This window comes from Carettochelys insculpta, chromosome 12 (genome assembly GCF_033958435.1).
Source record: "Carettochelys insculpta isolate YL-2023 chromosome 12, ASM3395843v1, whole genome shotgun sequence".
Classification (NCBI taxonomy): Eukaryota; Metazoa; Chordata; order Testudines; family Carettochelyidae; genus Carettochelys; species Carettochelys insculpta.
In genome coordinates this window covers 4,659,213-4,686,518 of record NC_134148.1, presented here as the reverse complement: position 1 = coordinate 4,686,518, position 27,306 = coordinate 4,659,213, and the positions used below count along the sequence as shown (strand labels likewise).

The 27,306-nt window shown below is 48.6% G+C and overlaps 2 protein-coding genes across 2 annotated transcripts in view; both read left to right on the top strand.

Moving 5' to 3' along the window:
* Positions 1 to 166: 166 nt before the first annotated feature.
* Positions 167 to 23,366, top strand: SCAMP5 (secretory carrier membrane protein 5). The gene is made up of 7 exons (XM_075007351.1): positions 167 to 264; positions 6,738 to 6,795; positions 7,184 to 7,312; positions 11,199 to 11,355; positions 14,869 to 14,970; positions 15,696 to 15,813; positions 17,373 to 23,366. The coding sequence occupies exons 2-7, from the start codon at positions 6,789 to 6,791 to the stop codon at positions 17,565 to 17,567; spliced, it is 708 nt and encodes a 235-aa protein (XP_074863452.1). The 5' UTR covers positions 167 to 264; positions 6,738 to 6,788; the 3' UTR covers positions 17,568 to 23,366.
* Positions 202 to 27,306, top strand: part of PPCDC (phosphopantothenoylcysteine decarboxylase) — a 67,501-nt gene continuing 40,396 nt past the window's right edge. The window contains exons 1-2 of the mRNA XM_075007352.1: positions 202 to 264; positions 25,740 to 25,835. The gene's annotated coding sequence lies outside the window, so the exon portion shown is untranslated. The remainder of the gene's footprint in view (positions 265 to 25,739; positions 25,836 to 27,306) is intronic.

Below are 27,306 nucleotides of genomic sequence, written 5' to 3'. Positions count from 1 at the left end.
CGCCCCCCTTCCCCAGAACCTGGCCCCTCCCCCGCTCAGCGCGCGCCCCCCCCCCTTCGAGCCGGGCGCCCCGCCCGCCCCTGGGGGGCCCAGCACGCTGGACAGCGGCAGCCGGCAGTTCCGGCTCTCGCGAGAGTTGCGGCGCGTGCCGTGGCGAGGGCGGAGCCAGGCGGTGGCGCGGCGCGGGGGCTGCGGCAGGAGGTCGGGGTTGCGGGCGCAGGGCGCGGAGCGGAGGTGTCGGCCCGGGCCGGGCGCGGCAGGGAGGTGAGTCCCGCGGCCACGAACGCCCCCGGGACGGCAGCGCCAGCGCCCTGGGAGGCATGGCGGGGGGGCTCGGCTCGGCCTGGCCTGGCCTGGCCTGGCCGCGCCGGGGCTGCCTTGTCCCTGTGCCAGGGGCCTCGCACCTCCCACCCGTGTGCGCGCGCGTGTGTGACAGGGCTCCCGCATCCCCACCTGTGTGTCTGCACCCGTGTCAAGGGGCCTCGCGCCCCCCCCGTGTATGCGTGCATGTGTGCCACGGGGCCTTGCACCCCCATCACCCACGTGCATGTACGTGTGCCCAGGGGCCTTGAACACCACCCGTGTGCATGCACGCTTTCCAAGGAGCCTCACCATCCCTACATCCCCTGAGTGTGTAACAAGTCCCCTCACTCCTCGTGTGTGCTTTTGTGCAAAGGGCCTCTCACCATTCTTCTGTATGTGCAAGGGGACTTTCTATAAAGCATTTTATTCATGTGCATGTGTGTGGATACCAAGGGGTCTTGTGTTCCCCTTCGTGGCGGGGCGGGGGGTGCGTAAAAGAGGCTTTCCAACCACTCTCTCTCTCTGAGTGTGCAGGGATGTTTTTGGGAAGGCCTGATTGTCTTCTGCACGGTGATATCACCAGTGGAATGCACAAATGGCTTGTTTATTAACACACACAGTGAGTAATTGGCATGTGCATCACAGTGAAAGATGGGCCCAAGCAGAGGAAGCCTACCTCACTGTTACTGGGGGGTGTTTTGGCATTGGAACTTGGATTTGAATGTTGTCCTGGCCCCCATCTTTATAATACACTGAATTAAACCCCTGACATCAGTAGCCCTTTCCAGACTGCTGTGTTTCTTTTCGAAGTCTAGTATGTCTTATGTACCTTCCAAGTTTCATATCGTTTTAAAACAGCTTGCTTACAGAACAAAACAAAAAAAAAAAAACCAAGCGTTTCACAGCTTACTGTTACTGAGAAAATCCTTCCTCATTTTTACCGTATAATTATGAAATGAATCACTTGAAATGTCAATGTTGTGCTTACATTTCGGGGTGTAGAATGTAGAACAGTGTAAACAAGTCATTGTGTGAACTTTTAGTTTGTACTGCCCTTGGTAAATACTTTATACACAGCATGTTGTAAAACTAGGCAGATATCTAGATGAGTTGATGTAATCCCAGGAAAAAATCTGTGTTGCTTCAGGAGCACGCATACCCATGGGTGAGAAGCACTGCCCTAGACCTGAATGTCTTAGCATGCTGGGCATTGGCTCACTGAATGAGAATCTAATGTCTTGACCCCAGCTACGATTACAACACAAGAGAACATTACTTCTTAAACTGGTAGGCTGGAGAGTTAACACTCCCCAATTGAAATACACAGGGACCCTGTGCAGCTGCATGGGGGAGTTGGTTTAATATCCCCATAACTCTTACCAGAGACCTCCCTGTTTCAGGGTGGAGAGAAATTGAGTATTCCAGAGAAATCCTCACTGTGGTCCCAGTTTGAAGACGAGTGGCAGGACTGTGGAAGACGATGCTGTACCTGTGTAAAAGGAACGTGTGAGATAGTGAAACTTGATTGCCACTCATTGGCCGTGTCTACACTACACCCGCCTTCGAAGGACGGATGGTAATTAGGGTGTTGGGAGTTTACTAATAAAGTGCTGAGCTGCATACGCAGCACTTCATTAAACAAATGCTCCCCTTCCCCCCAACCCGCAGCAACTTCAAAGTTTTAAACCTTGAAGTACCAGCTCGCATCTAGCCGCGACTCACCTGCCGGTACTTCAAAGTGTTGGGGCAACTTCAAAGTCCCTTTGCTCCACAAAATTTTGTAGCTATCCAGCTATTTACCTAAAACTTCGAAGTTGCTACAGGGGGAATCTGCTTGATGAAGTGCTGCATGTGCAGTGCAGCACTTCATTAGTAAACTCCCAACACCCTACTTACCATCCGCCCTTTGCAGGAGGGTGGTAGTGTAGACAAGTCCATTGTGTCCCAGTTTAGGGAGCTGGAGGTAATAGTTGTGTCAGATAAATGTTAACCATAGATAGAGTGCTTTTCTGTTTATAGTATTGGCTATACAGAAGAACCAGGCCCTCATTTTGGGGAAGTGGAAATTACATGTAACTGATCAGTAGGCCATAGTGTGAATTTCACTGCATGGAGTATTAGTTACTTTTTTTTTTTAATAAAGGCTAAATCATGGTCCAATTAAAGTCAACGGCAAAACGTCCATTGGCTCCTGTACAGCTAGGATTTGGTCCGAAACGTGTTGTGTTTGTTTTACTCTGCATCACTTGTAGTTAACCTAATGGGTCTTGTCTGTACTAATGGCTTTCTTACCGGAGGGTTGGAGGAGTTGGTAAAAGTGACTCTGTTTAGTATGTATTTGCTCTTCTACCACAAGTAATAGCACAGGGACTGGAATATTCAGTCAGGTGGCTGAGCATGAACTGAATAGCTGTTTTAGATGTGAAGGTGAGGGTTACAGTAGGCTGGGTTTGGATGGTTGCCATTGGGAGAGGTTGTCTGTGAAAGTGACATTGTCAGGTCAAGTTCAGTACTTGGGTTTGATCACTAAAGGGGCTTACAAATTTGAATGCAAGAGGTTTTTTGAATACGTTTGCTAATTTCCAATACATCGTTGTTTGGGTACTTAACTTGTGTTGCCTTCGGGCTGATCCTTTGGAGTTGCCGAGAAGTGCCATTGTCTGAAAGTGGAGCTATGTGTGTTTTAAAAATCAGGCCCAACACGCTTCGTTTCGTGTTTGGGTGCATGCAGTCAGAGGCCTCAGCTGATGGTCTTGGCAGGAACGCCAAGGCGGGGTGCGGTACCTCATTCCCAGCTCCAGGAATTACACAGCTGGAATCAATGTACCTGAATTCAGGCTCCTGCACCATCTCCACTAATGGATGTTGACAGCAGAGTTTGTTTCCGTCGACTTCCCTTACTCCTAACAAAGCGCAGGAGTACCAGCGCCAATGGAGGTGCCCTGTGAGCTCGATATAGTGCACCCCACCAGGTGTGCTAAATCAAATGCCAGATGATAAACCGTGGCAGGGTCCATCTTCCCTGCAGTGAAGATGTATTCTTAATAATATGTTATTTGTACATAGCTAGTCACAGTTTTTTCCTTAGTATCTAAGTACTATCACCTTAAAGTTCACCAAGGTGGTAGAAGTGGTTGCAGACCAACACCTACAACATGAACACATGCCTCTCAAGGTCAGTAATATCAAACAGGTACCTGTGACGGGGCTCAGGGGTCCCCAAGCTCTGCACCCCATCTGCAGGCAGGAGTGGCTCTCACTCAGCAGGTAGAACAGGAAGTTTATTAGTTGACAGAGGCCCAGCTCAGCACAGAGGTGTCAGTACAGCCGGCAGAGACGGTCATTCCAACCCATCCTGGGGAGAGGAGACCGAGGGGTGCCCCTCTGGGGGGTAGCTTCCCTCCTAGCTAGGCTGGCTGCCTGCTAACTCTCTCTCCCCCCAGCTTCTAACTACAGCCTCCGATTCAAACCCCAGCTTGGCTCCTCCCTGCTCTTTGTTCAGGACAGAGGTGTTACCTGCCAGCTTAGGTGACAGCTCCGGGGCGGGGGGGGGGGGGTGTCATCCTTGCCCACTGGGAGCTGCTCTGCCTGTCACACATACATCCAGCCTGAGTCTCACATGCACTCCCCCCACTCCATCACAGTACCATTACTGAGAATAATGCCTTCCGGTGAGAGGATAAGGTGTCGGCTTAATTCATGTCAGTGGTGCTCAGGCCGCTGCTACCATTAATAATTTTGTTAGCATCAGTTAGATATCCTTCATCCTTTGCATTCTGGCTTTTGGTTTGGGTTGTGTGATATGCAGCTGAGACTACTGTACCCTTGTGATGAAGAAACCTTGGGTGGTGGTGGACAAAGGGCAGATGTTCATCATGATTCTTTTATCAGAGAGGTAGCCGTGTTAGTCTGTAACTTCGAGAACAACAAGAAGTCCTGTGGCACCTTATAGACTATCAGATATTTTGGAGCATAAGCTTTCGTGGGCAAAGACCCGCTTCATCAGATGCATGAGAAGCGCCCCCCCCCCACCCCGCTCATGCATGATTCTTCTAGAGATCTCTTTTCTTTGGTGCCATCATCTAGAAAGGTGTTGTTTCCCTGCCTGAAAGCTCTGACTGGGGTAGGGGCATTGGGTTTCCTGCCTTCCATGCTGGAGGGTGGAGAAATGTCTTACCTGCCTTGAGGGCTCCCATGCATTGCAGGGGTTAGTGGGGTTCTGTTCAAGTGTATGTATGCACCCATTTCTTCTCGCAGTGCATATGAGGACATTGTGGGAGCTAGACCATTTGAGCTATGATGTTCAGGGGTCCATGACTTCAGCAGACACATACTACCTGTAGCTACTGACCTATTTGGCAATCTTGGCCACAGTGCAACTTTTACACTGAGTGCTGGCAAATGCTCTTGCTTTTGGATGGGCACAATTTGTGGTGATGGTACCGATCCCTAAAACCCTTTGTGTACCTGTAGCCCCACTGATCTAAAAATCCCTGGTGCTTCATTTCCTGAGAGATTTTCTCTTTCCCTATGCTCAGCGGTAATAGGTGAGGTTACTATGGCCATGGGTCCTTGAGCAATCAGCTCCTACCTTTAAATGCCTAGGAATATGGATGCACTTTGACTCTAGAGTTCTCATTTCTTCTCCTTACTCCCCCAGCTGCTCTAACAAAGCCAAAATCTGCTGATTATCGGGGCCTACAATAGGACATTTGGGGTTACTATTTATTTTGCAGTGCATTGTTTTTAAACTCTGCCTCTGCTCAGAACTGCTGTGCGCTGGGTCCTCTTTACAAATTAAAAATGTTTCCGATAGCTTTAATTTCAGAATGCAAACTAAGCTGTAAGCACTTTCACTGTCCACCTGCTCATTGTCTTGTTTTGGTGCTATGGAGGGCTGGTGTGTGTGTGGGTGAGAGAGTGAGGAAGAGGTGCTGAAGCTGGGGAATTATGCCAGAGCCCATCTTTGGATCAGAATTATAAACCGTCCACAGTCTGGGCCTTTCTTCTTACCTGTCTCTAGGAAAATACAACCCCAACCCTGTGATCGCTGGGTAGCTATGAGAGCTGAGCTGGCTGTTCTCAGCTTGCTATTCTGGTACTTCACAGCAAATGGTGGATTAGCCTGCACTATGGATGGTGTTTTGAATAGGTTTTGTCCAGCTCTCCAGCCTCGCCTTCTCTCCTTGGAAAAGACTATGGGAGGGTTTAGGTCACTTGAGTAGGCCCTTGACTTTAAGCCTCTTCCTGCCCCACAATGCTGAATCTTTTACTCTTCTGGCTGCAGCCAGCACTTTAGCTGGCGTACGTGCCTTTTAGGCCTTTGTAGGCAGTGGGCTCGCTCTGGAATGGCTTTACCAGGTGTGGACGATAGAGCTGTGTGTTTGTATAAATAGCAGGGTGTGTGTCTGTAGTTATGTACAGCAAGGTCACAGAGTACGCGTCCCCGCTCTTCAGCGGCTGACCCCCAATTCGTACTGTGTACAGTAAACCTTCCAGATAGGCCCAGCTGCAGGGTGGGGAGGAGGTCCCGGTGTCAATGGGTAGCAGAGCTGGCAGCAGCCAGCTCTTCTCCTGAGTGCTGCTGGTAGGGGTGAGGTAGGGGGGCTCCAGCCACTGCCACGCAGCCTGGCCCCAACCCCCTCAGACCTGGTTCCAACCCCCCACATCCCTTCCTGCAGCCCTAACCCACCCCAGGTTTAACCCCACTTCCACACCCCAGCCCAGTGCCCTAGTCCCTGACTTACGCAAATTTCGGGGTACGTGAGGGTTGCATGGACCACAACCCTTGCGTATCTGGGGGGAGTCCTGTATAACATAACCAAAGGGCTATGCGACCAGGCCTTATTGATAGCACTGTCCTTGGGACCCAGCTATGTCTGGGCTGCAACAGGGGTGGTTTGGTGTGTGAGGGGTGATTTTTATGCTGATTGAAGATGGCTGGGATCCTTCCATCTGAGGATCATCCTATAGCATGTTGCAAACCAGCTGATTTTGTTGTTGTGTTTGTGGAATGGGGGCCTGAGGAGGGGATTTGATTTACTCCTTCGACCTGGGAAGGATGTACGTTGTAGACGTGCTAGCCTGGTGTCCAAGAGAAATGTAACCAATCGCCACAGCCCCTCCCCACGCAGAATTACTCACTTGGAGCCGTGAGAGCTGCCCTGGGCTGACGCTGCACTGTGCTGGCCGCCCCAGTTGGAGCCAGCTGCCACGTGCTTGTCCCACCACGTGGTGGGGTGTGCGTGGAGTGGCGCCCCACGGGTGTGGCGCTCCCGAGCCACATTTCGTGACGCTACGCTAGGAACGGGGAGCGCGGCGTTAGGATATTTGCACTTCCAGTAACATAGCAAATGCCAGAACTGGTTGAACATAGAGGAAACATTGTTTCCTTAATGTGATTACTGTCTCTGGATTTCTTCCCATTTTGACAGAGGTGCAGGCTGTTCCCGGACTTAGCTGTGGAGTAGAGCTGGACAGACACCATGGCGGGTAAGGAAAAATCTTTTCTGGCTCTTGTAGAACTGTTTTTCTGTTAAAGGGCTTGAGGCTTTCATAAAAGGAACATATTGGCCTTGGCGACTCAGTTAGCCTTCACGGGGTCGTGTGTGTCCCAAAGGGTATAATTGAGCCCACAGGATCTTTATTGCGGGGGCCTGTGTGAAAAACGAAGGAGTGATAGAGGGAAATTTTTTCTTTTTTCACTTCTAACCAGAGCCAATCTGAGCTGGACATGGGTGAGCCACAACCCTGTAACCCCTCTCCTCAAGTCGCGGCTCAGGTTCAGTCAATGCCTTCACCCATTCGCATCAGACCCCTTTGGAGGAAGAGCGGCGTGGGCTTGGCTCATGATACGGGTTTTTTTTTCCTCTCGTGACAGAAAAGGTGAACAATTTCCCACCGCTCCCCAGATTCATCCCCTTGAAGCCGTGTTTCTACCAGGATTTTGAGGGTGACATTCCACCGCAGCATCGCACCATGGCTAAGCGCCTCTACCACCTCTGGATGTGTGAGTTATCCCTGGGCCCAGCACCTTGTGCCTACGGGAGAGAAAGGGGTCAGACAGGCCAAGGGAGCAATGCTCATGCCTGGTTCCGTGAAGGCTCTTCTCTCCAAGCTGTTCGTGCGAAGAACAGAGTGGTGCTTAGGAGAGCAGTGCCCCCGCTCCACTGCCTAGGGTGGGATGGGGGCACCTTTTTTTTGGGTCCGCGGTCACTGATCCACAGAAAAGTCGTTGACCTGGCCCCCAAATGAGAAGAAGGAAAAAGCTCTCACGGATGTGGTCCCCAACTGAGAAACAGGAAATAGGACACGTCCCTCACTCCTCCACATTCCTCAGTGGGGCTGGAGCTGGAGGGGGTGGGGAGGTGGTGTCGAGACTTCTGGGGGCCCAGACTAGTAGATTTGATGGGGTTCCCCAGGCTCTGGGGTGGGGCCAGAAATGAGGGGCTCATTTGGTGGGGTGCGGCTGCTGGGGAGTAGGCTGGGGGTAGGGGTGCAGGGTCTGGATGGCAGAGTCAGTTCCTCCCCTCAGCCTTGTGGAACCCACAGGCTGCAGTGGCGGGTGGGACAAGCCACAGAGGCCGGATCAAGGGAAGTGGTGTGCCAGATCCAGCTCACAGGCCGTAGGTTCCCCATCTCTGGCCTAGGAGCAATGTTTTGTCTCTTGCGTATTTCCAAAGAGGTTTAAACTAGCGAGGCGATAAAGGGCCTGACGTTCAGTGCCACATCTCAGCTTCGACCAGTATGGTAGTTGAGGTTTCTGGACTGGACGATTATGAAGAAGCCCCAGTTGTGGTGTTTAGGTTCGAGGTGGGATCTGCTTTTTCCCTGTGGTTCTGGAGGGATTGAGCTCATCCCTAGCTTTGACTCCGCTGGCGTCAGTCAGAGAACTCCTCTCGGGGTGTCCTCCCCCACCCCATAGGTGGCCACGGGCGCTTCCCAAACCTAAGACCACTGGTGGACTTGGCTCCCGCACAGAGCCTGCCCTGAGGTGGAACAGCTCAGCCAATGAGTTTGTCTTTGCTGGAGGATTTGCTGCCCTGATTTTCTCCGTGTCAGGCTCCCTCAGCCAGAGGGCTCGTCACTTGGGAAATATAGACTCTGCCAGCACGCTCCCCAGTTTTATCCTGCAGCAGTATCTGCGCTTGGGTTTTGCCTTAGCCGCAAAGGGGCAGCCTCTTTCTTCAGCACCCAGTTTCCTGTCAGAGCCCTCCTGAGTCAGGAATCTCAGCCAGATTGAGCTGGATGCTCACAGGGCTGTTCTCCAGCCTGTCTTGTAGGTCACTTTCCAGCCCCATGTCCTGATTTACAAATTCCTCATCTGGCATAAACCCGCATGGCTGCCTCTGACACTCAGCGGTCACTTCAGATGAGTGAGTGTTGGGCCTCTGATGCGTGAGTGGTCTCCTTCACCCAGCCAGAACGCGTCACCTCTGCGGTACCCTGCTCCCCAAAGTACAGCACTTGAGGCTTTCCTCAGAGCCGGGCCTCACCTGGCCTTTCCGCAGCTGCTGTGCGATGTGCCGCCCTCCAGACTGTGGTCCGTTGGGTAGGTCCTATTGCAACTGAAGCAGTTAGCTGGCAGGTGGGATCCATTTCCCGTGCATAGGGACTGTGGAAGCCATCTTGTATAAAAGCCATTTCACATCCCTTACTTCTGCACGGACACAGGAGTCTGTCCTTTCCTTGACCTGTTTGGGAATGGCTGGGAGGATGAGCTCTATGGAATGCGTTAATGAACCGTTTGGAGTTGGGACTCCAGCTCCCTTGTACCTGTTTTTCCTTGCTGATAACAGTTTCTCTTTGGGAAGTGATTTACGATTCTCTAACTAATTGCTTCTGACACTGGGCTTGTTTGTGTAAGGGGATAAAATACCAGCGTTAGCTGCATCAAGTAGCCTTGCTGGACCTGGTTTTATTAGTGTCCACTTTGGCTCATCTGTTGCCTTATTGAATTCAATAAAGCTGAATGTTAGCCGCCAAAACTCAGAGAAGCCTTGTGCTTCAACAGGACCACCTACTAGTTTGATCTGTGGGCACGCAAAGCAGACAGAATATTAGGTTTCCTTCCCGTGCGTTTTTCCCCCTCTTCTGAAGCCTGGCATGGAGTTTGCCATCTCTTTGCTGCAGGGCCCAAGGGCATTCAGTGTAGCAAGAGTGCACAGTTCATAGAATCATAAGGGTGGGAGAGACTTCAGGAGGTCATCGAGTCCAACCCACTGTTGAAAGCAGGAACAATCCCAACTAAATCATCCCACCAAGGCTTGGCCAGGCTGGGACTTAAAGGCCTCTAGGGAAGGAAATTGTTCCACCTGTTTTCCCCCTTCATGCCCTGTTCTTTTTCTGAAGCTTTATGGGTGAGTTTGCTGCTATGTAAACGAGGACAGTGCCATCTTCTTTAGGGAGACGCTCTGAGATGGGCATAGAGGGGATGAAGCCGAGTGATTGGAGACACATGCAGGGTCCGTGGGAGCAGGCACCCTCTGCATTTAATATGACCTCTGTTCTTTATCAGGTGTTCTCTCTGACAATTGAAAGCAAGGTGGAGCGTTGCACTGAAGCAGTCTTCCCTAGGGAGTGGTTTGTGTTCCAACTGGAGGTTAGAAGGAACTCAGTCAGCACCACAGGGATTGGGTGTTTGTGGTTTTAACCCCTGTAGCCATCTCTTGCCCAGTTTTCAGCTTTGGTTCCGGAGCTGGGCTGACTTTCTCCTTCCTCGTTCTGGGAGGCTGTTGTGGTAGAACAGAGACAAATTATTCTGTTAAATGTGTATTGCTGGGTGCAGGGAGGGAGGTGTCCGGTCACTTTGATGCCCCATCCCTGGTATGACTATACTCCTTACGCCTGTATTTTCATGGGCCGCATTTTGCTGTCATGCCTTGAAGAGAAGAAGCACAAACACCACATCTCTGTTGAGCTTGCTGAGATTGTTTCTATTAACTTGCTGTCTTAGGAGACCCTTTGGGTGAGCTTATCCTCGGGGTAGGAGACACAGCAGAATGGAGTTCAAACTGTGGGGAGGATTTAGACCATGAACGTCCTTGAGCGCCTGATGATGTAAGGCACCTGTGGATACCCAGCCAATTAGAACACTGGGTTGGCTGAACATTTTCAGAAAAGCAACCCAGCTGGCTGCTCCATTGGGAAAGCATTAATTTTGGTCCAAACAGAGATTCATCCTGAAGTTCTGAGGCACAGGAATGCAGAGGGCAGTTTCTCCTCTGAGTTGCCTAGTTCCTGATGGGCTTGTCTTCATTGTGGTAGCCCCATATTGCTCAGCCTCTTATTGGAGAAACCTTTTTCCTGGTGAGCTGATCTGGACGTGCCATAGACCAGTCAGGAACTTGTGATTCTTGTTCTCAGAATTGGTCAGTTGCTGTCCAGTTCGTCCCAGGAGAGGCAGCTTGGCTAGGTGGTCCGACTCACCCAGGAGCATGCTCCCTCTGATGAAGTCATTGCTGGTAGAAAGCGAGGCGCTTCCTTTAGTTCTCTCTTCTCCATCCTTTGGTGGGGAGAGAGAAATTAATTGTCTCAGTTACTCTAATTCGGGAACAATTGGATTTTTCTGCCATTCCCAGGCCCTCACCTCCCATAATGTGTGACATATGCAGGGGAGGCCCCATGGGGCCGTGATTCATTGGTCCCAGCCTGCTCCGGCTAGCTTGGAACCATTGCCCAAGGGATCCTGGTGGGCATGGAAAGACTGACTGTGAAAATTACAGAGGGAGAAGGAGGATAAAAACGGAAGACAAAACGCCGCTCTTGGATTAAGCCTACCTGACTGTTTCTGAGCCCCCTGGAGGTAGCCACCTGAAGGGCCCCCCAGTCACAGCTTACTTTCTTGCAGTGTGCTACTTTGCTCCTTCTGTGTGTCTGTGTGTATATGTTTGCAGTGAACAGCATCACCTTGGCAGTGAATCTGATTGGCTGCCTCGCATGGCTGATTGGAGGCGGTGGAGCTGTTAATTTTGGACTGGCAATTCTCTGGCTCATTCTCTTTACACCCTGCTCCTATGTCTGCTGGTTTAGACCTATTTACAAAGCCTTCAAGTAAGTGGTCACAGCTGGGCGCACAGCTTCTCTCTGTCTTTCACCTTTCTTCTCGTGAATAGTTCATGCTTGGACTAGGTTGTCTTTACTTGGGACCTCTCCCTTCCCTTTACCTTTCCTACCTTGGAAACTTGGATGTTTAGGATTAAGATCTGAGCTTCATGTAAAGACTGATGTATCACATGCATATTTTTCCTGCTGAGTGGGGTTCTTCACGATGAGTCATAGGAGATGAAGAAATGTATGTGAACAGAAGCCTTTGGATTCTGTGTTCTGTCATGTGGTGTCTCGAACTATAATCCCTGGGTACAGTGCATTCCAGCCGTGTTCCTGTCCAAGTAGACAGACTTGGTGTTTTTGCTGCAGAATGTGGAGGCTGCTGAAGAGAAATGCCTTGGCGATTAAAGAAACTGTGACAGCCTTTCTCCGTTAGTAGGACTGGAGATAAGTTGCAAATATTTCGTCCTAACTTCACCGCCCCCACATTCCAGCTAAGAAGTACAGTGTCTCAATAATCTTTGGCTGCGTCTACACTATAGGTTTTTTGTTTTTTTTTTAGAAAAGCCGAGCCTTTGTGTCTACACACACACAATGCGCTGTTTCGATCTGAAATCAAAAGAACGTGGCCCTTTTTCTGGAGGCCCTCTTCCTCTCCCAGATGAGGAAAGAGCACCTTTTTCCAAGAGATTCTTTCAAAAAAAGAAAAAAAAGCATGTGTAGACGCTTCATGGGCTCTGCTTTTGAAAGAGCTGTTCTCATGGCACTGGATTTTTCAATCCGTGGCCTGTTCTTTCGAAAGAGCTGGGGCTGCGTTGGACGCTCTCTATCAAAAGAGCGGCTCGATCTTTCTATCTGCTTTTTTGTGTGTGGACGCGCTCTTTCGAAAGAGGTTTTTTTCAGAAGATCTCTTCCGGAAGAACTTTCAAAGCCTCGCTGTAGTGTAGACGTAGCCTTAGCGTTTCCAGTATGATTCTCTGACTCTAGAATGTTAAGTAATCAGTCAACAAAGGATTCTTCAATTCCGAGAGAGAGAGAGAAGGGGCAGTAGTTAATATCTCCTTCTTTGACTGAGTTATTCTACTTGTGCACCCACTTAATGTTAAGCATATGATTTGACCCAGTGAAGTCAACAGAATGTAGGAATATGCTTGTGTATCTTGCTGACTCAAGGCCTTTAATCGCAAAGACTGTGCTTTGACTTGCAGGTCTCATTGAGTCACAATGCACAAGCATGAGGGAGTCATAAAACACTAGACCCGGAAGGGACCTTGAGAGGTCATTAAGTCCAGTCCTTTACCCTCATGGCAGGACCAAGCACTGTCTAGACCATCTCTGATGGGTGTCTATCTAACCTGCTCTTAAGTATCTCCAGTGATAGAGATTCCACAACCTCCCCAGGCAATTTATTCCAGTGTTTAACCACCCTGACCGATAGGGAAGTTGAAGGGCTTATAAATTCCTTTTTTCCCAGCTCTTAGAAGCTTGGATTCATTCTCAGGAAAAACCAAAGACAGGTCCTCAGCTGGTATAAAGCTGCATGGCTCCAGTGAAGTCGAGAGCTATGGCAGTTTACACCAGCTGTAGGTATCCAACTTTTCCTTTACCTTAAGAAACCTCCGTAGACCTCTCTTTGTCCTGGGCGGCATGCTGGCTCTCGAGATAAGGTTCTCAACAGACCACATTTGGGATCTGACTTTTATTTTTGATGGTGAATATTTTCTTTCAAATACAAACCACCTTTGGGGATGGATAGCATGTTTGTTTTAGTTATATGTGCAAAGTAGAGCAATCCTATGATCACCATGCTACCAGTCTCCTGCAGCTTGGTGGATGCTTCGTTAGTCCCCTGCTTGAGAGCAGAGCGGACTGATTTAAATCAAGGCGATTTTCAGTTATCAAGTGGAAAGCCTTGCGTTAAATGAACCATTTCAATCAACTTTTCCATCCCTACTTTGCCCATTTTTAAAGAGAGGTGCATTCTTATTGGTGTAACTATTAAAGCATGTTCATTTACAACTAAATAGAGCCTTTAGATTAGGTTTGGTGCGTCTTTTTGCTACCTAGAGGTACACTACGACTATATTTGGGCACTTACGTGGCTTAATAGTTTCACATTCTTATTCCTCATACGGTTGAGTCTTAGAAAATGGTACATGACATATTGTATCATTGCCAGATAATTCGTGTTTTGCTCATGACTTGTGTCAAGTTGTATTAGGACAGTAACTGGAATTGAATTTAACACTTGAAACAACATATAACATTTCTTTTAGACAAAACAAGCCCATAATACATGTTATATTATTGTGCCATGTTTATAAAGCTTGACCTCAAAGGCTAGATATTTCCCCCTGATTTTTTCTTAATACAAAAAAGCGGCCTTTATCGCAGAGCTTTTGATACAAGCTTATGGATTCAGCTTAGCTATTTACTAATTAAACATTGTAGGAGCTTCTAATAATTTCAGGCTTTAACAGGCTTCCTCTTAACCAGGTTTGTTGTTAAAAAGACGAACTTATCGTACATAACAACAACAATCGTATCAACATTTATTTAATTTTAAAATAATCAGTTTTGTTTTTGTCCACCCTGTTGGCAAGAAGGAAAGGGATAGGGCACCGTGCCCGGACTCAGGAGAGTTGGGTTCGATTCGTCACTCAGCCCCAGGTTGGTGTGACTTTATTTCCTCACCCCCAAGTGTGGATAATACTTCCCTGCCTTGCAAGGGTGTTAAGAGTAAGATCTGCTAACTCTGAGGCACTCTAATAATATGGCAACGAGGACTATGTCATTAGCCAAACACAGGGATGAAAGACCTGCAGGAGACCTGGGTCAACTGATTTGGGCGTGTGGGGTTAAAAATCCCTGTGTAGATGTTAGAGCTCTGGCTGGACCCCCAGCTCTGGGACCTTCTGCTCTTACAGGGTCCCAGACATGTGGTTCCGTCTGGATGCCTAGCAGCAGTTTTTGAACCCAGGGGCCTTACAAGCCTCAGTCAGCTGACCCAGGCTAAGCATGGGGTTTTTATCCCTGTGTAGACATACCCAGAGCCTTAGGGAAGCTCTGCCCTCTTACTTTGCACAGCCTGCTTCCCATGGCTGACACTGAAACGGTGACCACCTTTCAAGGCCCCCTCTAGCTGACCTACCATGTAGCTGCTGCTGTATCTTTATTAACTGCCAGAAAAGCACAATTGCCAGCTTGAACCTGCTCACGCTTTCCTGTTCCCCTCCTCACGCAGCCGTGTCGCTCTCCTGTTTGTCCACAGGCAGCTCTTGTTCACGCTGAGCCGTCTGTTCCCATTCTTATCCACCACACTGCGGATTTAAAAAAGCAAAAAAATCTCTGCTGGAACAAAAGGCATCACTGAGCTGCCCTGGTGGCCGAGATACCAGGCGTTCAGGGTGATAAGATAAACGTGCCCAGTCCACCAGTCTGGAGAGCAGCTGGAGGTTCGACTGAGGCACAGATAGCAGTGCAGGGGAGAATGACGATGAGTTGTTTCTCTTGTAGGACAGACAGTTCTTTCAGCTTCATGGCGTTCTTCTTCACCTTCATGGCCCAGCTGGTGATCAGCATTATCCAGGCGGTGGGGATCCCCGGCTGGGGAGTCTGGTAAGGAAGACGGGAACCCGTCGCGTTCAGCCTTTCTTCTCTTCAGGGGCTGGGCACAGCTGATTTCTGTTAGGAAGGCGAAGTTAAAAAAAATTTTCAGTGGGCCAATGGCTCAGCTAGTTCAGGACACTGAGTGGGGAGCAGTGGGAGTCTGGCAGGAGCATATTAGTAGGGTGGGAGAAGAGCGATGAAGGATGCGGTGGGGCAGAAAAAGGAGGTAGGAGGCATTGGGGTGGCTCTTTGGGTGCTGCTTGGTTTCGGGAATAGCTTAATGTTATCTTTTGTCAGACGAGGACACAGTCACCCCAGATACCGCAGTATCTGGGAGAACATTCTTTTAGAACCATGGCGTCCAACTGAAATTTATCGGCTCGACACAGGTGCCCCCACGCAGCCACGTGCCGCCCCCACCCCCGACAGATTACTCACTTGGCGCAGGCGGCTCGGGGCTGGTGCCGCTGCGCAAGTCACCCCACAGCTGGAGCCCACTGCAGCCGGAGGAGCCGCCTCCTCTGCTGCTGCCATGCGCTTCTCCCACCACGGGCCGGAGGGGCACCCCTGGCACTTTGCCACATGTGGCCAACGGAGAGCGTATTGCACACTGTGGTGTTAGAATAAGGCTTGCAGCATACAGGGCTAATGGGGGAAAAGTGTACCTCCTGGGCGCACGTGGCTGCAGCAGTTTACCTAGTGTTTAACCAACGTCCTTTTACGCCTCCCTGCAGTGGTTGGATCGCAACAATCTCCTTCTTTGGGACCAGCGTGGGTGCAGCTGTGGTGATGCTTATCCCTACGATCATGTTTACCGTCATGGCCGTCTTCTCCTTCATTGCCCTCAGTATGGTATGAGGGGGTGGGGATTAGCAACCAGAAACTGTGACCTTTTCTGGGCGGCCTTCTGGGCAACAGATCCAAGCTGGGATGTTCATGAGTCTGAGTATTTTTTTCCCCTAGAGAGAGCTCACCTGGGTACTTCCCATCCTTTACTCAAATAGGAGCAACCCTTTCTCCTCAATTTCTCCAGCCAATGCTGCATTTAGGGCTGAGGCATCTGGTTTTTGCCAAACTTAGAACCTCTCCAAATCTAGTGCTGTCAGATCTTGGACAGGGCTTGGTCCTTAATGTTTGAGTTCCCTTCGACAAGATGCAGCTGCAGGCTGCTGAATTTTAAAAGCAGAGAGGTACTCTTATTGCTTGGCTTTGTCCTGAAAGCTGACACAGAGTGACACAGATAAGACTGTTGATTGCTGGTATAGCTTGGCCTCTCCAGGACGTTCTTCTGTACCGAAAGAAATACTTAGAATTTAAAAAAAAAAAAAAAAAAAAACGTTTAGCAAGAGTCTAAAACGAACCATTCTCAAGTCTTCACTAAAATCCCAAGCATTCAGATTCTCCTGTTCCTGGACTTAGTTCTCTCTTACAGAAGTCCATTGTCCTGTGATTGGTTCCTGGATTGGGATCTTTATGGTTCAGAATTAGGAATGAGATCTTTAAAGTCTTCGCCTTATTTTTTTAATTTCCTTTTGTGTGGGATGCTCAGGCTTCATGGTGACTTCTTTAATCGCCCATAGCACAGACATGCCTTCTAGGAAGTTAGCAAGCCTCCCAGAGGCTCTTGAGGTTAGAAAACATGGTCAATGTTTGTAAAAGGTGTTCAATGAAGTAAAACTTTCTCTCTCTCCAATTTCTTGCCCTAGGATTAGGGACACAGTCATTCAGTCCCCTCTCTGGGGAGGACTTTTATAGGGTAGGTTGTCTGTTCCCGTCTGGGCTGGATTGTTAGTGACCAGAAGTCATTATCACTAGGTGATTGTTCAGTGGCATATGTACAATGAGTTATCACACTATGGTTTCCAAGGAAGAGACTCCCACATCATGACCTACCATCCCATTAGGTTAATGTGCATGTCTCATCAGCAGTGTAGGTAGAGAGCCATCCCCAAATAGAGCTAAAGGATGAGCTGCTTTCGCACTTCAGAAAGGGTCCCATTCTGTCTCGGTTGAGCCACTGTGATCAGAAGCGTTGCATGGAGCATTCCAGTCTCTAGGGCTGTTGTCCCAACATCTGTCACTTGCCTGAGGGGTTGAGGACCTGCAGCTGCCCAGGAAGTCAACAGGAGCTGCAAGTGCTTAGCATCTTTCAGGATTGGACACTTTGCACTGGGTTCTGTCAGGTTAGCATAATAATAATAATAATAATAATAATAATAATAATAATAAAAAGTCCAGGACTCGCCTCTGAGAATCGATAATGTCCTTTCTCTCCACAACAACAATGAAGTCCTGTGGCACCTTATGGACTAAGACATATTTTGGGTGCCACAGGACTTCTCATTGTTTTTGCAGATACACACTAACACGGCTACCCCTCTGATACTTTCTCTCCACCCCATCCGACACAGGTGCATAAATTTTACCGGGGCAGCGGAGGCAGTTTCAGCAAAGCGCAGGAGGAATGGACTACAGGGGCATGGAAGAATCCACATGTACAACAGGCAGCACACAACGCGGCAGTCGGTGCGGCACAGGGAGCCATGACGCAGCATGAAACACAGTATTCTGCCACCCCTAACTACACCTATTCCAATGAGATGTGAACGGAAGACTCTGTCCTGAGGTGGGAGGGTGGGAGAGGGAGAAAACCGCCAAGCCAGGGCCATGTAACCATCTCAACCAGGGGAGTGTAAGATACTTGGTATTTCCCTCTACACTAGAACTGGAAACATATATATTTTTTTCTTCTGGTTCTTTTTATTCTCATTTTGAAGAAGCTGTGAGTTGACCTGCAGAACACTTGTGCTGTGCAGTAGTAACTGTGTGCTTGTGTTCCCCCTGTGAAGTAGTGTAGGGTGGTGACTTCTAAATTACTGTGGTGATAGGTGTATGTTATCACATCAGCAAAAAATAAAACAAAACCAACAAGCTCACCAAATGTCAAGAGCAAAATGAAGATCCCCGAGAACTCGGGAGCTGCACTGGCCAATACTTCCAGTTGCTAATCTGCAATTGATAGCGGCTGTCTCTAGCAACGACTGGTACCAGTTCGTCCAATCCCGGGAATTCTCCTTTTTGTTGTATCAGGTTACTAGCTGATTTAGCTCTTAAAACCCTTGAAGCCAGGAGGGCTCCCTTTGTCTGTATCCTCCCTCCCAGCTTCAGAGACAGCAGATCCTCGTAACACAGGGTGTTGTAATATTTTATCTTTGATGTATTGGGAGGAAGGCAGTATTGGTGTGTAACTGTACAGCGAAGGCCCCGAGGCAGCGTTCAGAATTTGTTCTGTTGGGATTGTAGCACACCTCCCCTTTAGTGTGAAACTTTGATACATTCCAAAAGCTCTGGTCTGAGTTCTTATGCTATTATGATGTTCAGGTGGGGAAGTGAATGTAAAATTGTTGCCGTGTTTTTCAACACATCTACTCTCCAGCGTAGTAAAGGCCAAATCTTGTCACTAGACACATTGCTTCAATGGTATTGCTTATGTAAGAAGCGGGAGCAGGATTTGATCCTACTGATTATCAAGTCATCTGCTGTTTATAGGCTCCTGTAAAAGCCATAACCGAAGGGAGTGAAGTGCCCACCTTCCCTTGAAATTCAGGTTTGCTTGCAAATCCCAATCTTTATATGCAAGAAGCGTTTACTCCTACTGGCCCTGAAAACCCCTACAACTAGGGGAGAGCGAGCTGGAGCCAAATGTCTTGCATGTTGTTGGTATAGTAGTCAGCTAAACTTGGATGTCCACGTGGGCTGATGCAAAATACAGAAGAAAACAACAACTTCAGTTTCAGATCCTGGGTAGAGTTTACAGCCCTGGTGGCTAAAAGAAAAAATATTTTGACTCACAGAGGCAGTGGGTGTTTGTTGGGAAGGAACAGGAAGTGAAATATGCTTATTTTTAGAGAGTGACATCTCAGAGTTTGAATGCACTTTAATAGGGAAGCTAGATTTTCTCCAAACCATAATCAGTGTCATTAGTTTAATGTAATATGGTCCCTTTGATCAAATATCCTCTTCCTCCCTGATCAGGACTCCCCAGTGTTTCAATCCTGTGGCAGGCAGATGGTGGTCCTGTGACTGAGTAACTCAGTATTCCACAGCTTATCAGTTTTCTGTCCCCCTGCTAATGATAGAGCTTTCCAGGCCATCAGAGCCGCCTTCTCTTTTGCTGCATAATGATATCTGTATTTGAAATACACATGCAAGAATTATGCCAATATGAACAATTTTTTTTCCAGAGAAGCCACCCAAGAATAAAGAAGTTTCCTTTTTAAGGATACAACTTAAATAATACTGCAGCAGCCAGTTTTCCTTTGCAAAGGCTGCAAAATAAAGATATGATAAAAATGTATATATCTTATGGAGGAAAGAAGCCTTCACTGAGCCTATGATATACTTAATGAGATTTAAAATATTGTGCAATTAATTATAGTTAGTTTAAAATATAGTCTACCAAATCTTGTGGTCTGTTTGTTTCTGCTTGAGACTGTACAAATGAATAGTGATTATTTCACCTTCTGTATCTGTACTAAGAAAGACAAGCTATTAAAACAAGCAGTAACTCAAACATACAGCTTAAGCCAACTCTCTATTATATCCAGAAAATCTGTGAATGTGACTGATCCTCAGTAAAAGGACACTGAATGCATCAGCATGGCTGCCACCAAGGAAAGAAGCTTGCAGAGTATGGGACCTGTAGCTTGATTTAATTGTGGGTGCTTAACCAGCTGAGCTGAGTGGGACCGAGAGTTTGGCTGCTCTAACTCTGGAGTAACTTCCAACAATTTACAGCAAATTGTCCCCAGCATGAGGTTACAGTCTGCCCCGATGATGGTATGTCCATCAGCGGAGGCAGCATTTCCAGTAGCAAATCAGATGCCAGTGTAGCTCTTTGGTTGGTGGGTAGGGCGAGAAGGGTGTTGCTCCAGAACATCAGCAGTTCACTGGCCATAAGTTATTCACACAATTAAATTCCACATAAACCTGCAGTCCCCTTTCTCTAATCTTTTTGTCTGGAGATTCCTTACTCTGTCTTGAGTTTTATGTTCTGCATGTGTCCTGCAGCTCTGAAGAGTGGAGCCATGTAGATATATCGTTCTGTCACCGTGATCATCACTGGCAGAGAAATGTGAATTTCATCTGTATGGACCTTGCTGCCCTGAATTAACAGTTGATTAGCTTTGGTCTAGGTCTGTTTGAAAGAAGACCAGATCAGCGCAAACTAACAAACTGTTGATGTGGGGCAGCAGGGTCCCCAAAGTTGCCATGACTCTAGGGTGAAATGATCTGTTTTTTTCCTATGATTGTGCTGTGAATTATGCATAATTTTACTGGGACAAAATCAAAGCCATAGTGAGGCATCCCTAGGCCCCATTCCCTTTCTGATAGGCTCAGGCATTTGTATTATCTTGCAAAGAGTGGCATTTGGTTTCCAGGACTGCATCATTGGATATGTTTCATGCCGATTAAAAATACTAATATTGTTAAGGGAATCGTACGGTGTTCTTTCCAATTGTATCTACTAAAAAACAAACCCTTAGAATGTGTACGCGCTGTCCCTTTGCGCCTCGAGCCTGTCCGTCCGTCCAATTGCATTACGCATTAAAAATTTGACTCTGGTATAAAGTCCCTAGTACTTAACATAGATCTCTGTAGAGACCTGTTGTTGCTCCAAAGACTGCATTACATAGACAGTTATTTCATTCTTTGCTTTCCAGTGCTCATTCTTTGGCTAATGGCCATCATCTGCTCATTGGCTACTTGGAGTGATCCACTCACTTCTTGTGCAGATCTTATAAAAACTAGTTAATCCTGCATGGACCAGACTGCTGTGTGAGATTCATGCTTTGAAAGCTCACTGATGTCTGATGCTCTGCTCTTATTGTCTTACAGCTCTGTGCCCTTCCCCTTTCTCTTATTTTTTCCCCCTGTACCTTCCCAGCAGCACATTTCTTGCTGGCCTCAAAGTCATATTACAACAACTTAAATGGAATCCTTGTTAGAGTAAACGGAATAATTTTCTGAGGACTTAAAAACCTACTTCAGCAAACTGCACAAGCTCTTCAATAAATGAAGCATGCTCTTTTACATTTCTGTTTCTCTTCATCCTTGTGCCCTGGAAACAACTTTCCAAATCCAACTCTCTGATGTGGGCAGATCTGTGCTGTGGAATTAAGATACTAACTTACAGCTTTTTCCTTGCTCTGATAAAATGGAGCTTCATTCTAATTCTGGCTGGAAAGAATTTGCTGAATCAGTTTGGAGTTTCAGCTGGACAGAATTAGGGATGGGGTGCGTATTGAAACAGGGTTAACACCACCACTAAAGCACCGTGGTTATGCCATTCCCATTAACGGCACTGACTCCAGCCCACCTTTGTAATGAAAAGATAAAATAATAAACCTCACAGCCTTGGAGTAAAGTTTCAGGCATAGGATAAGAAAACGGACATGGGGCTCCACAATGGCATGAGAAGAAATGTCTTCAAACGCTAAGGTTCTATCTACACTAGTAAGTTTTTCTGGAAAAGCTGGGCCTTTTTCGAAAAAACCCACATGGCATCTACACACAAAATGTGCTCCTTTGATCTGAAATTGAAAGAACGCAGCCCTTTTTCCTGCAGCCCTCTTCCCCTCCTGGACAAGGAAGAGCACCTTTTTCTGAAAGATTCTTTTGAAAAAAGCACGTCTGGAGGCCCTTCTTTCGAAAGAGCAGTTCTCATGGCACCCAAGTCTTTGATCCCTAGCCCATTTTTATTTGAAAGAGGCTGTGAGTATGCTCGCAAACAAAAGAGCAGATGGATCTCTCAATCTGCTTTTTGGTGTGTGGATGCACTTTTTCAAAAAGCTTTTTCGCAAGATCTCTTCTAGGAGAACTTCTTTTGAAGGATCACTGTAGTGTAGACGCAGACTAAGAAAGCTGTTTGGTTGTGGGTAAGAAGATGGCTCAGAAAGGGACAGGGGAGGCTGGGTGCTTGGATCCGAGTCAGGTGAAAGTTAAAGGCTGAAATCCAGCATTCTCCTTAGGAGAGCTCCATCACCTTGGATTTTACAAAGCTAAACAAGATCCTGGGGAAAAAGGGCCCCTTTGTTCTTTGGATTCAACTTAGATCCAGAATTTGGGGGGGGGGGGGGGGCGTAGAGCTGTTGATTGGGATCTGACCTAGCACCCACCAAAACTCCTGATTCTGTGATTCCAGATCAGCCCTGTCTCTACTTGGAACACTGCATAGTGCACACAACTTTAATTTTTGGTGGTAGCCGATGGTAGTTGTGAGTGTGGCCTAGTCTGTGATACAGATAGTCCTGAGGTAAAGTGGTCTGTGATCTAATAACGTGCTTTCTGAGACGGGAAGATAAGTTTCTGTTGAAAAAATCACAGTGGCTTCTGCTTCTGTAACAAATAGTAGAGAACGCACCAGTGTGACAGGTTCTAGTCAGAGCTTAGCTGGACAGTCCAGAAAAGCCTCTCTGACCAGTGTGGCTGTGTCTACACTAGAGAGTTTTCTCGACAGAAGAGGCCTTTTGTCGACATAACTCAGGGAGCGTCTACACATATAAAGTGTTTTGTCGACAGTCTCGACAGAATTCTGCATTTGTGTCCACAGTGTTATGCCTTAAAAATGTGAGGAATAACGCTTCTGTTGACAGAAGTGCAGTGTAGACACTTCTGTGGAAAGAGAAGCCTTCTGGTTCACCAGGCAGCCCTGTTTACAGAGCTTTCGGTCAGCTATTCTGTCAACAGAGGGCAGGGCAGTCTGGCTGCTCTCTTCACACAGCGCACAGTCAACCTGTGGAACTCCTTGCCGGAGGAGGCTGTGAAGGCCAGGACTCTATTAGGGTTTAAAAAAGAGCTCGATACATTTTTGCAGGTTAGGTCCATAAATGGCTATTAGCCAGGGGTAAAATATGGTGCCCTGGCCTTCAGTACAAGGGCAGGAGATGGATGGCAGGAGATAAATCACTTGATCATTGTCTTCTGTTCTCCTTCTCTGGGGCACCTGGCATTGGCCACTGTCGGCAGACGGGATACTGGGCTGGATGGACCTTTGGTCTGACCCAGTATGGCCATTCTTATCTTCTTATGATTGCTCTGTCGATCTACTTTTGTGTGTATATGCATTCTGTTGAGAGACATTACTGTCAACAGATGCTTCTAGCGTAGACATAGCCTGTGTTTTTCGGCCTCGTTCAGGGTAGTAACGGTGCCATATTCCTTTTGGTGCATCTCCACAGTCCAAGGGTTATTTTTTTTAAATGTGAAATTGGATGGAAGTTTTTCTTAAATATTTGGACCGTTTGTGAATATTCCGAAAACTGTTGTTTCCTCGAGCCATTCCGTGTCTGTCCCTGAGAAATCAGTGTCATTCTGGAGAACAACAATAAACAAAAATTCCGTAAAGCAAGATGTGAAGGTGTCATCCGTTGCTTTTATAAGTTTTGTGCAGATAAAAGGTGCGGCTTGACATTCCTTAAGACTGAAGTCTCCTATTTATCCCTAGGACAGTTGCAGCAGAAGCCACAGTGCCCGCTTTCCTCCACTTGTTCTGGAGAGGCCAGCCCTGAGGATGTTCACTGTCTATTCATGGTAGTCCAACGGCCAGCCAGAGATGGTGTTGACATGTAATGGGGGAACTGACACATTAGGAACTAGGAGATCACAACACCTTTTGCAAAAAACAATGTTCCCCACCTGCAGGTGGTGGTATTGGGTTACTGTCGGTGTCATTCTGTTGGAGATCAGTAGCCCAGCGCTGAAGGCTGCATGTCACATCGCCATTGCCTCATGAACATTTGCTTTTAAATTTGCAATGGAGATGCATAAAGTTGTGGAGAGGGAAGCACTAGAGGGGGATCTTGGCAAGACTCAGAAAAGGGGGTTATGACAATGAAACGTTTGCAAGGGACGCCCATACTTAAAAGTGACCACTATTTGAGATCAGAATGAGGGCTCCAGGGAGCGGGGCTAGATTGCCCCACCGATGCCTAAAAAAGAAATGGCTATAAACTGAGCCTTCAGCAAGTCGTGGCTTGAAATTAGATGATGGTTTCTCATTGTCAGAGGAGTGAAGTTCTAGAACAGCCTTCCAAGGTGAGCAGTTGCGGTGGGTGGGGGGATGTGTGCAGAAAACCTAACGTGATAAATGTATGGTGCAGATGGTCTGCTTGCCTGAACCCCCTTGAAAAAGCAGGATGCGGGGGGGGGTTGGCCTAACCTCCTGAGCATAGAGAGTTAGCTAGTTGCTCCTCCCAGGGTGGTGCAGGGACTGTGACAGGCAACTTGCACCTACAGTCCTTTTGGAGGTGAAGTAAAGGCTCCTAGGTCTCCCAGCCCAATGAAATGGAGAGGGGAAGGGGAACCTGGATCTAGTGGAGAAAAAGGCACAGCTCAAGCCTGAGTCTCCCAGCATCTTTGGATTGAGTTGTGCTGGGAATCTTGTCCACTCCAGGACTGCACACCCAAGACTGGAGGGCCAGGGGCACAATGGTCTGGGATGGGCCCCATCTGGGGAGAACAGCAGACTGTGACATTTTTGTCTGGGTGGATGGTTTGCCACCCATCACAGCCTGGTTCACAGGCCCTTTGGACAGGGATCCTGCCCCTAGCAGAGCCACACATGCCCAGGTGAGGGGGAACCCGTGGTGCACGTGAATCATTTTAGACCTTAGCCATAATCAGTTGATCCCCTTAAGAATACGGGCTCATCACCCCTCAAAGATCCAATGCAGCTACAAAGGAGCCTGTTTCTAGGGCGAGACAGTCTCCTGTCTCTTTAAACCCAGTGCACAAACCTGTAAGTGGAAGGTGAGAGGTCCAGAGTCCTGCAGTCTGGATTTGATTTTCTTTCTTCCCCGGTCCTGCAAGAGATCGCACCAGTGCTAAAACCCCACCGTGGCAGCCCATGTCCAGTGTTTCCAGGAAGCTGAGCACTTGGGCAGCCACCCAGGAGGGATTCAAATGCTGCCCACTTGAGCAGCAGAGCATCCACAGCCACCAGCAAGTGCTTGTACTAGTGGTTTATATCCACACATCCACTGCTGCACATAATACAATTGATTCCGCACATTGCTGGGAAAAATGAGAGGGAGCCCAGGCTCCTGTCCTGCACGGGAACAGAGAGTTTCAACATCTCCAGGTCAGAGACTTACCCATGCAGCTGCTCTGGTGTCTATTAACATTCCACACAAGTCTGTATTTTATTATTAGCATTCACTTTGTTTTCATTATGACTATACTGGAATTTACAATTTACTATTATTCCATATTTATTATGACTAGCATTTACCATGGATTGTAATTAGCCCACTGTAGTGGCCTCTTACATGAGTTGGTGGCTGGCAACACGGAGACCCCAACACCAGCTGGCCACTCCCTTACCTGGTGCAGCTGTCCTCCTGTGGTCACTCTGCACTATAACTGCCTTCAGCGGTCATTGCAAAGCGTAACTATCCCTGCTCTCAAATCCCTCCCTTTATGCGTTATGGCAAACAACTGAATCCCAGGCACACCCCATTTTCCTGGAACAACTAAACCCTGACCTTGGTTTAAGTTGTGATAAGTGGAAGCCGCATACTAAATTTGGTGGTCCTCTCTCTCACCATTTAAGAGTTCCTGAACAAATGGACTAACAGAGGCGCACGCTCTGAAAAAATATAGAGAGTTTATTTATCACACTATTTTTAGGGTGAGTTGGATGCAATTGGGGTGATTGGGAAGCAGAGAACAAGGGGCTACTGTGTTGTAACTAAGGTTCTCAATTTTTCCAACTTCAGAGCCGGTGAATCCTTGTTTCCATGGTCGGTCTGCTCCAGGACAAACAACAGAAAAAAGAGCTTCCTGGAGGAGCAGACACTGCCCATCTATGAGAGGTGAATGATGCTGAACCTTGGCAAAGGATTGCTGCTCAAAGATGTGTGTCATGTGCTAGATCTCTATGGGCTTGGGAGCGTGAACTGAATCTTTCAATATCATGGTAACAGTTCATGTATCTGGACAAAATGGGCACATTTCCCATTATTATTTCCATTATTTGAATTGCATTCATACTTATGGATATGTCAGGATTGACCCTAGGTACTGCTCAAATGCATGACTACACATTTGAGTCTGAGGCGGACCATGAGCTGTCTCCATGTTACACCTGGGGAAGCTAATGAGTTTTGTTTGCTGTGTCTGATCCTGAAAAGATGCCAGTAATACTGGAATAACTGTGGGCTGCTTTGTAAAATACTCTAAATCATGCATATTGACCTCATTCTTGCTTCCTGTACTGAGGTCTGCATAGGGATGATTACTTTGGCTGTGTGCCAGTGAGATTTCCTCCCACCCCACATCCCCTGGCAGGGGGAAAGTGAGGAAATTTGGATCTGCACCCAAAGTTTAGGGATGCTGTGGTCCAGAATTTTGGTTGGGAACAAGTTCTAACCAACATTGCTTATGAGCCTTCATCACCAAATCGCCTCTCTGCAACCACCAGAAGGTTGGTGATGGAGGAAGCCAGTTCCCCTGTAGCCTCTGATGAGTCTCTTGAATTGCGCCCTGCACAGTCCTTCCAGGCACTGCTAGATAGCTCCGTACTTGAGCCACCTCTCAGCTGCCTGCTCCGTTGCCACCCACCCTGCTGGCGCAGAAGTGGCCCTTAGTTGCAAGGCTCCGGAGGGCACGACTCCCCCGCGGATGCTGAGCTCAGCTCTGTGACAGAACCGGAAGGTGCTACGGCATCAGGCCCTCAAACATTCCTGGATCATTTCCCCGTTCGTGGAAGACAGGGTCCAGCCCCCACCATCTGCAGACAGGACGGGACCCTCTGGCGCTGCCAGGCCTGCCAACGGTGCAGGGGACAGTTGCCCCAGGGCTTGGCCTTTCAAAGGGGCCTGGCGCTCCAGCCACCACTACTTCGACGTCCATCATTTCCAAGGGCGGCTTGGTGGGTCCATCATTTCCAAGGGCGGCTTGGTGGGTCCATCATTTCCAAGGGCGGCTTGGTGGGTCCGGCCACGGTCCCAGCCCTCGCGGTGGCTTTTTTCGGGGCCCGGCCCGGGCGGCGCGGGGCCTGGCTACCGTCGGCGTTTGGTTTCGGCGGCGGTCGCGGGGACGGCTGAGAAGGGGCTGGAGACACAGCGATCGGGGCTGGGGCTGGGGCTGGGGCGGGGTCGTGCCGCGAGGGCAGGCGACGGGACGCCGCGACCCTCCCCTCCAGCGCTGGGGCTGCCCCACGGCACCCCGCAGCCCCAGGGCAGGATGCGGCCTGCGCGGGGCAGGATGGGGGCGCCTGACAGCCCGGCGCCGGGGGGGTACAAACGCCACCCACGCGGCCCCGGCCGCCCGGCCCCGCGGCTG

What these genes read in the sequence shown, in the direction of transcription:
- SCAMP5 (XM_075007351.1), top strand. An exon ending in ATCCCCGGCTGGGGAGTCTG is followed by an intron (nt 14,971 to 15,695) that starts GTAAGGAAGACG and finishes GCCTCCCTGCAG; the next exon opens with TGGTTGGATCGCAACAATCT. An exon ending in CCTTCATTGCCCTCAGTATG is followed by an intron (nt 15,814 to 17,372) that starts GTATGAGGGGGT and finishes CATCCGACACAG; the next exon opens with GTGCATAAATTTTACCGGGG.